The sequence below is a fragment of the Stegodyphus dumicola genome, chromosome 3, assembly GCF_044657685.1.
Source record: "Stegodyphus dumicola isolate Sdum_Otavi_A_Nest chromosome 3, ASM4465768v1".
NCBI lineage: Eukaryota > Metazoa > Arthropoda > Arachnida > Araneae > Eresidae > Stegodyphus > Stegodyphus dumicola.
Window position 1 is genome coordinate 247,516,902 of NC_140770.1, and position 14,704 is coordinate 247,531,605.

General features: G+C 33.7%; 1 protein-coding gene across 1 annotated transcript; it reads left to right on the forward strand.

Annotated features, from left to right (window-relative positions):
- The first annotated feature begins 307 nt into the window (after positions 1-307).
- On the forward strand, positions 308-14,220 carry LOC118181124 (cell adhesion molecule 1-like). The gene is made up of 4 exons (XM_035350199.2): positions 308-443; positions 1,436-1,551; positions 3,671-3,851; positions 13,799-14,220. Exons 1-4 carry the CDS (start codon positions 389-391, stop codon positions 13,813-13,815), a joined length of 369 nt encoding a protein of 122 aa, XP_035206090.1. The 5' UTR covers positions 308-388; the 3' UTR covers positions 13,816-14,220.
- Positions 14,221-14,704: the final 484 nt, after the last annotated feature.

The following is a 14,704-nucleotide window of genomic DNA, read 5'->3' on the forward strand; positions in this document are numbered from 1 at the left end:
ATTTGAAGAAAATTATTTTTTTAATTATTACTAAGGTTATTTTAAGTAGAAAAAATACAAGCATTTTCGTTTAACTTCTCTAGATTATTTGTATGCAACAAAGGGTTAAGTTTGTTTCTCTACCTCTGCTTCTATTTCTACCTTAGAAGTGTTTCAGTGTGAACCACAAATGGCTTGATTCACACGGAATATTTTTATCACAGCTTATTGCGTTCGCCCTTGAAATCCAGGAGGATATTCGAATGAAGTATATCAGGTTCTGAGATTTACTATTCAAAGTAACTTACCTCTTGTCAATATTTTTGCCTATACGTCATGATTCTTACCGACTTTATCAGGTGCAATTCAATACATTAGATAGCTAGAATTTGAATTGCAGTTTACCAATATGGTTGGGAAATTAGTTTTCGCTTGCTTGCTAGTTTACGCCTTTGCGTTTCAAGGTTGTAGTTTATTTAGACACAAATATAAATTGCATAAATTTAATTGAATGTGTAATCCTATTTTGAATGCTAATCAGTATATGGTTACAATAAGATAAAATCATCTTAATATAATAATAATTACGATAATTGATGCTTTGATCCTTTGTTAGTATACTGGCAGGAGGATAATTTTGATTGTTCTTAGCAGTTCCGTAGAAAATCTCATTTAGGGCCTGGCAAGTATTAATTCCGAAAAGAAAGCATCTTCGCATGAAATAAATCTGAAGGGAGCCTACGATAATTATTATTGTTAAATCATATTTACAGAAACTGTGCTGCCATCTATTGATCATTTCAGCATTAAAAGCAATATAGCAGAATAGTTTTTACCGATACAATTTTATGGAAAGCAGAACAAGGAAAGATCGGAATACAAGAACAAGAATCAGATAAGCATAATTGTCCGTAGGCGAGCCAAGCATGTTTAAGGGAAAAGGTTTAAAGGAAAAATTGTGGTTAGATAATATTGTAGAAATCTATGAAAAGACTTTTGAGCAGGGACTTTCAAAACAATATGGATTATTTTGTTCATTTTCTGTCCTCCTCACAAATGCGCTTTTAAAAACAAGACGCTTCGTTTTCTCATCTATTTTAATGGATTCCGTTTAGTCAAAATTACCATTTTCAGAATAATTTATGTACCATTTGCAGATAATTTTAATAAATTATAAATTCGGGTATTAAATTTTGTTTTGAAAATTTAACATTACTTATTAATCGGAAAGGAAAGACTTATTTTATTAAAGTAAACTAAGTTCGCAGTAGGTGAACTTAAAATATAAGCTGAATTTTTAAATTTGTATTTACAGAAATAACTAATTTCTTTATTGCATAATTGAATGATCTCCTTTTGTTATAACGCGTTATCAATAGCAAAATGTAAGTATTTTAAAAGATGTTATTTTTTTGTAATAATTACGCAGAATGTCATCTAAAATGTATTCTTTCAGGTAAACCGAGTTTCGATAAAGGTTATGAAACCGTTGCTGCTGAAGAAGGAGCATTGTTACAAATCACATGCTCTGCTAAGGGTACTCCGCCTATAACTCACACATGGTTTGATAAGGTAAAACACTCTTTTGTTTCCCTCTTATTTCATCAGCAAGATTTTTAAGGTGGAAATTTTTGTAGGAAGTATTCTATTCGCGAAAAATTCCAGGTATCATATTTCAACGAAAATATCCATTTTAACCGCTTTCGAATCCATCTGAACGATGTTTTTGCGTGACATACGTACGTGTAGGCAGAAAAAAGGAGTCTTTTTCCCAAAACGAATTGTAAAATAGATTTAAAATGGATTCAAAAAAGGTTCTTTTCGTGACGTCTGTATGTACGTATATAGGTATCTCGCATAGCTCAAAACCCAGTAGCCTCAGAACACTGCAATTTTATACATGGGGGGCTGCTATAACATGTATTTGTGCATGCCTTTTTCGGTTACAGTAGGCCGCGCTAAAAGTATATAAATGTAGATACTCAATCTGTTACCCGGCACGGTGAGCACAGTTTTTTTTTTTTTTTTTTTTTTTTTTTTTAAATTCTTACATATTGGTAAATGGTGCATTTTTGCTTTAAAAAAGATTGAATTATGTTGTTCTTATGTTCCGGTTAAGTTTATTATGCCTTTAATCTGAATGCAATAGTTGTAGAATTAAAAGTTTTTTAAGTGCTGCTAAGTCTAACGACGCCGCGATTTGTTTGCATTTGAAACTCTACAGTTTTTTTTAAATGTTTTCAGTTGTATTTATGTTTTTCTATATTTTAAAATTTTTAATAAAAATGTTTTGAGTTTTATGCATTTTTGTCTTGCTGCGCAGAGAGAACGGAATTAATTTAATGAGAAATTTATTTCTATTGAAATATTTTTCCAAAATTGTGTATAATTTAATAAACCGTACAAGGAAGCCACGTGGTGTTCACATCAGATTTTGTTTTTTATTTCTGAGTAATGAAATATTTTAACTTAGATTATGCCAGGCGCAATTATATCCCTGAGACAATAGTTCATTTTCTAAGAGGCATGATTATGCTTTACGTCCCACTAAACTGCATCCATGAGTAAGGAAGAAAATGTTTCCTATCCAAAAATTCGATAGAAACTCTCTGCATTCATATAAAGAGATGATTAGATTTTGGGGAAAGCTGGAGAATCGGAAATGGTACTTTACGAAGCCCATAAGAGTTTTAAATGGACAACCGACAGGGTTTTTTTTTACTTGAAACCCATAATAGTTTTTAATGAAAAGCTCTAAGTTAAAACAAATCCAAAACTTTTTATTTTCTGTATTTAAGACTTTTACATCAATGTGAACGGCATATTAGCCATAATATGTTGGGATTCGAACTCTGGACCTTTCGAATACGCGTCGAGTATGCTTCCAATTACGCCGCCAAGGCATTCGGCAAGGAGGGAGAAAATTCGTCATATACTCACCCTTTTAAAAGGTAACTAGGAATTAGGGAACCCAGTCGCCAAATTTTGGTGGTTACGAATTATCATTCACAATCTTTTAGTTTTGGTGCCACTTAATGAGTCATTAGTTTTTTTTTTTTTTTTTTTTTTTTTTTTAAAGCAGAAGACGTGAAAAATGTCCAGTGGTGAAATCTAAACCTCTTGAATACGCGTCGGATATGGCTAAATATCTTATACATTATCATACTTGGCCAAATAAGTAGGGAAAAATCTTAGAAATTGAAGTACCTAACCGTGTTTAGTTGATTTACGAAAATATATTTTGGGGAGGATTTTTGGTTAACTCCTTAATGCACTGGCCACAGAAATCCGTTTGCTGTTCCAGATACAATTTTTAAATTCTATTGGGAATAATGTCGAATTGTACACGTTAAGTCGAGGCAAAATTTGTGTTTCTTTTCATTACGCTTCTTGCAATATATTTTCTGATGTGTGAAGGTCCTTCAATCCGGCCATGACATATTTTGAATTTTGAAATTAATAATCCTCTCAAGTGTATTAATGGATAATTATCTAAGAATTAACCCTAAAATTAAAATGGAAATTTAATGGAATTTAAGAATGAGCACTAAATTTAAAACGGAAATTTAAAGGAATATATCTCTCATTCATATTCAATTAATTCTTTCTCTTCATAGTACATTAAGGCACATATGTGGAGTTTCTTTCGTAATTCATTAATTTCATATTCTTTTCCTTGTCTTTTTATTAGGATGATTTAGTTGTATCAGAAATGCCATTCAACAGAATTTTCTCCGTTGCAAGGCCAAACGAGACTCTGATCGTTTTCAAAAATACAACCCGACAAGACAGCGGTGAATACACATGTTCTGCTTCCAATATTCACGGCATGGTGAGCAAAGTATACCAACTATTTATCATTCCTAAATTGGGTAAGTAATTTTTTCAGCTGCTGGCATTTCGATCTGAATAACATTTTCAATAAATAATAATTTGACTAAATTTTGCTGGTGTGAAAAATACAAGAATATTCACTAGACAAGAATTTATAATTTATAACACTGTTTCGCAAACCTTTTGTAATTGTAACAGGCATGCATGTACAGAATTCCCTCATTTAACATGTTTCGAATAGCAAGTCTTCGAACTAGCACCGTTTGTTGATTGCAACCTATTTTTAACTCGAAGGAGCAAGTTTTCCCAGAAGGGCTATTAATTTCGTTTTGGCATTTTCCGTTGAAGATCTAAAATGCCCATTGAATCACTTTTCAAATTGTTGCCCCCAAATATTATCGCCCTGTGTTATATTTAAAGAAATTAAATAATGAAGAAACTGCATAAATGTAGGTATGTTTCTGCATTGTTATAAAACAACGGACCTAGAGCCATCATATTTTGAATAACGTAGTCTTCCACCGAATATGGGCATCCGAAAGCCCTAATTTGGAATTTGAAATTTGCTTTATTATCGATTTCATATTTTGTACGATATAAATGAATTTATGATTAAATAATTCAACAATTTCAAAGCGAGCAATGGCGAAACTGTACTGGACAAAAAATATTTTTATCTCCAGAGCATGAGAGTGTGTGTTGGAAATTCCAGAGATATGCTCATTTTATTTGGCGATATTGCTGTTGAATTGAATTTTACGGTTTAATGCAAAGAACATTTAATAAATAAAAGTAACACACAAAAGGTTAAAAAAAATTCCCTTTGAACGTAATGTAAAATCTGGAAACTTTAATATTTTTTATTACTTTTTTATTTTTGTTTATTATCTGTTTCATATTTTGAAAAATTTAACGAATTTTTTATTAACAAACTCAACGACTTCAAAGCCAGCAAATGCAACACTGTACGGAAGGAAAACATTTTTATAACCAGCGTGCGTGATTGTATATCGGAAATTCTGAAGATATGCTCTTTTAAAATTATTTTGCGATATTGTTGCTGAATTGAATTTTATCGTTTTGTGCAAAGAACATGATATTTAATGAATAAAAGTAACACACAAAATTAAAAGAAAGCTCCCTTGGGCGTAATATAAAATCTGAAAACGTTCAGAATTTGTTTTTAATATAAACGGAATTTCATTTAATAGGGAATGGAAACTGAAGCCTAGCTGGTATTCGAAATTTAGATCTTCCAAATGCCAACAGGAAACACTCGCCAATTGCACTGCAATCTTTCATTAATGTGCGGTACTTTTTTGAGAGCGCAAGTGTTTTACCACAGAAAACGGTATTTTGGCATTAGCAAAACTATGTTCAAAGAAAATGAAATTTAAAAACTCCAAACGAGCGTTTTCCTTTTTTCTTCATTTACAGACACATACACGTTTCGAGAACAATTCGGCTAATGTCCCTTGGTTGAAAAAGTATTTAAAAACAACACATCTTTAGAATTTCCGATAAACACTCTCACACGCTGGAGATTTTTTTTCCCCGTGCATTGTCGCCATTGCTAGCTTCAAAATAGTTTGTTAATAAAAAATTCATTAAATTTTTGCAAAATATTCTTGCATATGTAGCGGTTTGTATTTGACTGAATCCACAAGTCCGATAATAGATTAAGAAAATTTGTTTTATCAAAATAAATATTTCAGAATTCTGGAATTTTCCACAGGAAAATTCTTACAAGTGTTCACAGTATACACACAGTATAATCAGTAGTTACACTTCAGACTATTAAGAAAGTTAATCACAAGGCATAGCCAAGCGCATCTAAAAAGAAAGCTAATTCGATCTTGCGCTGAACTCGCAACAATAACAACAGCAGCTAACTAAACAAATGGAAAGCAGAAGCTCTCTCTTTGGTCTTAAATAGTCTTCAACCGAAAACGAGATATTTCTAGTACTTTCAGCATCTCGAAATTATTGGAAAGCAATATGAAGGTGGAATTACGGTTAGAGCTAACATAGTAGCAATTACATTTATTAAATTTGAATACAAATTACCGATATATCCATTTACCCAATGTTAAATGCATGTGCCTCCGTATTCCGGCACAGCTTACTCTTAAAATTTCTCTCCCGCTGCACTTCACGGGAAAGTACAAAATTTTTAACTATAATTCTATTAAAAATTACGTTAATTCGTAACAATATGAAATAGACAATAAAGCAAATTCCAAATTTGGGCTTCCAGGTGCTCATATTAGAGTGGAGTAATACGTTATTCAAAATTTGACGGTTGTAGTTACCGTTGTGTTTTCGCAATGGGAGAAACAAACATACATTCACGCACATTCTTCATCGTTCAATATCTTTAAATATCATACAGTGCAAAAATATCTGGTGGCAACAATCTGAAAAGTGATGCAAACTTTCAGTGTTTCTACGCAAAAGTCCATTTCGAGACTAATAACCCTTCTGGGCTAAAATTTGGAAGATGATATTGAACAGGGTTATTTTAATATAGAGATGATATATTTGGAGGAAAAACATTATGTATAATGAAACATTTATTTAAATTTTAGTGATTTCACGCAATAGCCGTTTCTAGACTAATAGCTCTTTTGGGCTTACGCACTGTTGTGTAGCTCAAATTTTGAATAATTTCGAAATATAATTATATTAAATTCGAAATATAATTATATTAAATTCGAAATATAATTATATTAAATTCGAAATATATTAAATTTACTTAATTATATTAAATTCGAAATACACTGTTGTGTAGCTCAAATTTTGAATAATTTCAAATTAAAATTTTGATTTTTATGAATCACTTAATTATATTTCGAATTTAATATAATTAAGTGATTCATAAAAATCAAAATTTTAATTTGAAATTATTCAAAATTTGAGCTATTTCGAATTTAATATAATTAAGTGATTCATAAAAATCAAAATTTTAATTTGAAATTATTCAAAATTTGAGCTACACAACAGCACCTCTGGGCTAAAATTTAGAAGACGATACTTAAAGGGCTACTTTGAAATAATGATGTGTTTGAAAGAAAAGAATTATTTATAAGGAAATATTTATTTAATTTTTTTAAAACCATCATTGATATTGATTTTAAGCTGGAGTTTTTAAAATTTTAATATGTTCATTTTGCAACGAATAGTATGCGCTAGTAGTAAAATTGTTAGCATGTTTATGAGTTCGGTTTTGCAGCATATATAAATAAATTTTATTTATACGTTTTGAATGAAGCAGAGATGTGTTTCGTATTTATAGAAAATCCATTGTTACTTTCATCGATAAAAAGTGTATATTCTGTTTTGTTTTATGCATATGAAATAATTTTTGCGATATAGTCTTTTCTAAAATAATGTATGGCATGTGAAACATGTCTGATTTGTGTTAAATAAATGACTATGAATTCACTCTATAGAAAATTTAAAAAATTAAACGGGGATGAACTATGAAAATTTTAACATAGGGCTTGTACAAAACATCACATTTTAGTTACATGGTTTACTTTTACAAAAACAGGAAATACAAACAATTATAAATATTTTTTGAATTAAAAACATAAACTAGAAAAAGAATAAAGAAAATCACAAAATATCATAGAAATTACACAAAGTAATGAGCAAATTTAATTATGCTGCACAATTTTATGTTAGAAGTTGCCAGTTCTTACTTCTTTCTCTTTCAACTTAAAACAAGTTCTAAGCCCAGGTTTATTTCCCAAAATTTGTTTTAGAGAATGTTAAGGATTAAGTTCCCTTAAAAGTAGGTAAACTTTTAGAAACTGTTTGATTTTTAACTTATAACACAGTTGGTTGAACATAAGGAACTAGGAGAAGCCTTAAGAAAAAAGGGGGTTAGCAAAAAGGAGAAATATTTAACCAAGTGCTCGAGTAATACCTTCTTCCCCACCCGATCCACTTTGAGGTCACCACTGAATATAAATTTGCGGATTTATGGTTTTCCAGACGAATTATTCAGACAGACAGGCAGGACTAGACAGGCGGAATTCAAAAAATAAGAACAAAACAGAGGATCATCAATGAGGGTGTTCGAAACGTATACTCAGCATGGGATCGACAGGGGTGGTCGTCAAGACAATGCTCACATAGCACAAAAACATCCTTGGGATATCTCGAGGATGTTGCTCACGGCATATGCGCACATCCTCAGGACATCCCGGAATATCCCGCGAACCTCCTAAACACCTCCACCCGAGTGCATAATGTCACATCCCAGGATATCCTCAGGACATCCTAACTAAGTCCCATCGACAGCGTGCGGGATGTTATTAGGATATGAACTCCTACTTACTACATACTCAGGACATCCCGGGATATCCCACTAACCTCCTAAACACATCCCATTATATCCTAAAAACATTCTATCTATGTCCCATCGACAGCGTATGGGATGTTATTAGAATTTAAAGTCCTACTTACTATATTCCCGTAATATCTCAGTTTCCTCCTAAACTCATCCTCCTAAGTGCTTAATGTCACATCCCAGTATATCCTTAGGACATCCTATCTAGGTCCCACCGACAGCGTATGGGATGTTATCAGGATTTGAAATACTAGTTACAATATCCCTTAAACCTCTTAAATACATACTCTCAACTGCTTAGTGTCACATCCAAGTATATATACAGAGGAAACTTTCAGTGAAAGTATGTGAAGGTGTTGTGATGATCTGAAACCTACTTATTTTACACAGATAGTCTCAAATCCTTCTCCTATGGTTACTATGGAAAAATCAGATATGTTGAAAATATTTATACAACTTATTTTGTTTTTAAATCTGAATTTGTGAATATATTAAAACTGAGCAGGAAATTAAAATGAATTATTAACACAAAATATTAAAACTGAAAATTTTGCTTTTATTTTTAAGATATTAAAAATCTTTCGATCATTTTTAAACATCCAATAGCAACCCAAATTGAATTATTCATAATTAAATTATTTTACAAAATCAGTTTCTAATTTCAGTTAATTTGTATTAAAAATTCAATAATAAAATTAGCCATTTAATAATCTTTACATAAATGAATCATCTTTCTTTAAAACATGTAAGGAATTTATAGTGTTTTGATGACACTGTTGGGAAATTGTTAAAAGGAATAAATTGTATTTTTAAAACTAAATCAATTCCTAGCCTCAGAATAAATAAATATGTTTTCGTAACATGAGAATGCTGCAGGCTTTTTCATATATTTAATATTTAGTTATAAAAATTTGACATTATGTTAACAATTCTTTACATCATTCAAAAGGTAACTCAAGAAGCTCTAAAATTCTATCTTTCTGCTCACACAATTAAAAAAAATTCTGAAAACCCTCAGATTTTAGCAGTCACTCAAAAAGACTAAAAGTTTATGAATGCATAGATTATCAATACAGATGGGGCAGTGGAAATAGCAAAACATTTTATAAGATACTGACACCAGAAAGTTATATATCTTCTATATATTTGAAAAATGAAGAAGTATATCATGTAATTATGTAAACATATTAAATGTTTTCAATTAGATATATCATGAATTAAATGCATTTTAAATCAATCAGATTAAAAATTTTAAAATAGCATTGTTAAGAATGCATTAAAATAGCATTGTTAAGAATTGTGTGTATTGCTTTTAAATAGCTTGGCTTGTTAATCAATAATAGGTTAGATTTTAAAGGTAAATATGTTAAATTTTGCCAAATGGCAAGACTTGAATGAACGAAACGGTGTATGAAGACTTGGTGTACGAAAGCCCTGTTAGGAGCATTGAGGAAAATGATGCACGCATCGTGGCAGCTGCTCGGGACGCCCGGTGTCCTATTAAGAATCCTGCGCCTAGGCCGCAATGATTTAATTAAATGCAATTAAAGTCGAATACTCGTATTAAAATTCTTATATTTCAAATTAAATTAAGAAAGCTAAGAAGAGTTACAATTTGAAGTCTAAAATAATGCCAATTTACAAATTCGTAATTTTTATGTAATATTTATTATTTTGTTAATTTTTAAAAAATTAAAAATTTTTTTTACAAGTATAAGGTTTTGACGATTTCAAGTGTTTTTCTTGTGGTTTTTTCACAAAAACGATCAATTATGCCTCGTAGTAAACAGCGATCATCATTTGATCAAGTATTCGAGTTCGACAGAGGAAGGATAGTGGCCTACCGAGAGTGTGGATTACCTTTCAGGGAAATCGGTAGTCGTAGTGGACGAAACCAAACAACTGTAATGCAGAGATGTGACCGTTGGATGCAGGAGGGTACGACGGACCGACGTGTTCGATCGCATTAACTTCAGTCCATCACTTCACGTGATGACAGGAACATTGTGCGCATGGCAGTGAAGTAATCGCTCAGTCTCATCACGAACCATAGCACAGCACATTCAGTCTGTAACGCATCATCCAGTATCTGCGCGTACCGTTCGACGCCGTTTAGAGCAGAGTGGTCTGTCCGCAAGACGTCCGTTGCTTCGTCTACCCTTGACGCAGAACCACAGACGTCTCCGTTGCCAATGGTGCGATGAAAGAAGGATGTGGACGGTAGAATGGAATGAAATTGTCTTTACTGACGAGTCACGCTCCTGTCTGCAACACCACGATTATCGGATTTGAGTCTGAAGATACCGTGGGGACAAGGGGCGCCACGGGATGAGCTTCTGACCTATGTAATCCAATCAGAATAATGCTCAGTCCGTGGTAAAATCTACTACTAACGACCCACAGCCTCAGGAGAGACTGGCAGGTCAGTCGGGCATTTAGTGCATAATCATAAGAAAATTACAGAGTTACGATGAATAGATACATAGTCATCTTTTGCCAGGGGGCACATTAATTCAAGAGTGTATACATCAATGACAAAAAGAAAAAGACTTATTGAGAATTTTGCGAGGTAACTTAAAATAACAAGTTCAGCAGGAATATGCATCACAGTACATCTGCTAAAAAGGCACAGTTACTAGTTGAAGGTTGCCTCGCTTATACATAGTCACTATCAGTTCAGCATCAGTTCAGCTTATACATAGTCACTATCAGTTGAACGGTAGTCACTATCAGTCACTACCGTTCAGCATCCTGTACCGTGGGGACAGGATGCTGAACGGCTACGTTATGCACCGCCACACTGGTCCTGCACCGGGTATTATGGTACGGAGCGGTGTTGGATATCACTCTCGCAATCCTCTAATACGCAATGCCGTTAATTTAAACAGCCAGCGCTACATCTCCGAAGTGTTGGAGCCAGTTATCCTTCCTTACCTTCAGGGCTTGCCCACAGCCATGTTTCAACAGGATAATGCGCGACCACAAGTGGAACTCATTGGGTTCTTCGTCAATCGCCAGAATGAATTGCTTCTCTGGCCGGCTCGCTCTCCAGATCTTTCGCCGATAGAAAACATGTGGTCCATGGTTGCTGAACGATTGACCCAGATTTCATCCCAAGCTGCTACACCAGATCACCTTTGGCAATGTGTGGAAGCTGCTTGGTCTGCTGTACCCCAAGAACACATCCAAAGTCTCTTTGAATCAATGCCGAGGCGTGTGGCAGCAGTGATCTCCAACAATGGCGGCTAATCTGTCTACTTATTCTGGAAGGAACCACACTTCACAAAAGTCTATAAATTTAACCATTTGATACTTTGTCAACATGTTATCTACTAAATAAATTTTGTTGTGATATCTCTTGTCTTATCTCTTGGTGTTGAAATTTGGGTGGCCAACAGTATATTTTACAGAAATCCAAATGAATAAGTGTTCCATTGAGGTTAGTAGTACGTTATCCAATCCTGTTTGGAAGCACTGAGATGCAGGAATATTGATGATTTAGAAATGCTGATTGCCATCCATTTTGAAGAAGAAGCTGTCGAGACAGATTAAATTCCATAGTTATTTAAATTCACATTTGTGGCCATAATTCACTTGGCACTCCAATCGTACCTATTTCTAGAACAATTTTGATACTATTGAGATAGAAGTGAACATAGATGATTGCAGCAGCGTCTCGGGATGAAAGCACAAGCGAAAAGAGAGACAGTGTCGCAGTAGTAATGCAGAGGATGAAGGAAGGGAGTCAAACAGTTTTGGTTTACAATTATTTTGATTGGGCAAGAGACATGTGCATCAAGGGTTACGTAAGATCGCATGATTAATTTGAAAAGCGCAGTTTAGACTTATGGCGCTATTTTTAGATGGGAAGAGAAAGTCTCCGAATTAAATGAAACTAAAAGAAGTTACAGCCAATTAAAATTAGAAGTTTGTTTTCATATTTTTTATCAATTTTAATAGAAGTATTCCCCTTTAATTACAATTATATATACAGATGGAGGACAAAATAATGCGAACACCTATGAAAAAGTATGACGTATTTCACACCTGCAGTACAACCGCGCCACCTCAACAGAAGTCTGCCACCTAGTGAGCGTGAAGAGGAAGGTATCACTCTCTCAACAGCAGTAACCTGCATTGCATGCTTCAAACGAACTGTCTGCGTGAAGTTGAAATGTCAGACCTGTCAAAGTTCCAAATAAGAATGATAGTTGGAGTGGAACATCGATTACGGAAACAGCAAACCTTGTAGGGTGTGCAAGGAGTGTGGTACCAGCCATTATGGCAGCTACGCGAAAGAGGGCAAGACGACTGTCTTCAAAGCACAACAGTGGCCGAAAGTCAAAGCTGGCTGATAGGAAGAGACGGGTCTTGAAGCACATCGTAGCCCGAAAGCACAATTAATCGTTATCCGAGATAACATCCGAAATGAACATTCATCTCCAGGACACCGTTTCAACAAAAACTGTCAAAAGGGAACTTCATGCTGCGAACATTTATGGCAGAGTGGCAGTTCGTAAACCCTTGGTGACAGCAACTAATGTTTTCAAGCAAAGCCAATGATCACAAAGGCTGGCTCTCCATAGCAGTGGCAACAGGTAATATGGTTCGATTAATCGCCATTCACCCTGTTTCAGACGACCGGACGCGTTTATGTCTGGAGCGTTTCATCCTGACTTTAGCGTTTCATCCTGACTGCCTCTGGCCGACTGTGAACCCTGGGGGTTGCGCCATTATGGTATGGGGTGCGATATCTTGGCGCAGTCTTGGGCCACTTGTTATTCTGCATGGGAGGATCACATTTAATCACTGTCTAAGCATTCCAAGAGATGATGTCCATCCTTTTGTCCAGACTGTATTCCCTGGGGAGCGACTGCTTTTTCAAGACTACAACGCCCCTATCCACACTGCTAGGTGTATTCAAGAATGGCTCGAAGAGCATGACGATGCAATTGAACGTCTCGCGTGGTCCCTCTCAGTTTCCGGACTTGAATATTATTGAACATTTATGGGCACATTTGGAGTCCAAACTTCGTTCCCGATTTCCACCTCCATCCGGATTTTCGCAATTAGAGACCGTTCTGCAGGTGGAATGGCTTAATGTTCCTTTAAATACTGTCCATGACCTTTATGCATCTATCCCACATCGCATTCAGTCTGAACTTCAGTCAAAGGGTGGTCCAACCCCCTATTAATATAGGTTTTCCATTATTTCACAGGTGTTTGTATAATTTGGTCCTTCATCTGTATATACGCATAATGTGTTTTACATATGTTTAAGCACATATACCACATACATATACAATTTAAGAATAATATTTGAGTTAATTTATCCATAAATAAAGCATAATATTAATATCCATAAATAATAATCGACGTCTGTTTATACATGTATTCTTGTATATCTACGATCACGTATATCTGCTAGTGTCCCTTTTGTTATGCATCATTGAAACTACGGAATAAATGTCACTAATTATCTTACAGCTATCACTCAATCATCAAGATATTTGCAGAATTGATTACTAACGCAATTCAGGCATTAAAAGGCTCAAAAGCAATATAAAAGTTTCTGGTGCAGAGTTATGAGATAAGCCCTAATATAATTATTTCTTTGTTTCTTTTCAGGTACAGATCAACTATAAAAAAGTAAACTGCAATAGAGTCTTCAAAATATCCAATTGCAATCCATTCCTCCGTGATTTCTTTGTCTGGATAAATGTACTTATTATGACATTTACTTAATTTCAGAGGACCTTTCCTGCCAAATATTTAATTTTTCAGATAGAAAGCACTAAATTTAAGAGCGCTCATCCAGTGGCCTGATTCGTAAAGGGCGAAATGATATTAAATGATTCAAAATGCTCATTTAAGACAGAGTAATTTTTTATCAAATATAATAAACAATAAAAGCCAAATGTATGGAAATTTTTCTGTTTAAACAAATTTTGTCTTTCTCATTACTGTGTTTTTTATGCTAAAAATGTATCTTCCTGTATCTTAATATTGTTTACAGACTGATATGGAAATAAAAGTTTTATAAATTAAAACTTTTCTATTTTATTATACATTAGACTAATACGTTGAGATGTTTAATTTTAAGAACTAAATTCAAAGCATTTTCCTTTATACAGCTTTGATCTGATAATTTAGATAAGGAAAATATAATTGATCGTTAAATTACGCAAATGTAACCTGCAAGCGGAAACTCATATAATCAGATTGCTATTTCAAAGCATAGAAACTGATTTTGTTTTCTAATGTTAACAACAGCTAAAATTAGCTGACAAAACACTTAGCCTAAAATTTTCAAGAAACGTATAAAAATAAATTTAGGATACACACACATATATAACTGTATATTATAATGTATGCAGTACATGTACTTTGACATAACTATATATTATTATACATGTATTAATTGCAAGGTTTGCACTTTTTAAATTTCCAAAATAGCAAAAATCCGAGGATGATACATCAGGAGATTTCGCAGGGATATGAGGGAAGAGAATGGCCTTGATACAGGTTTCATCT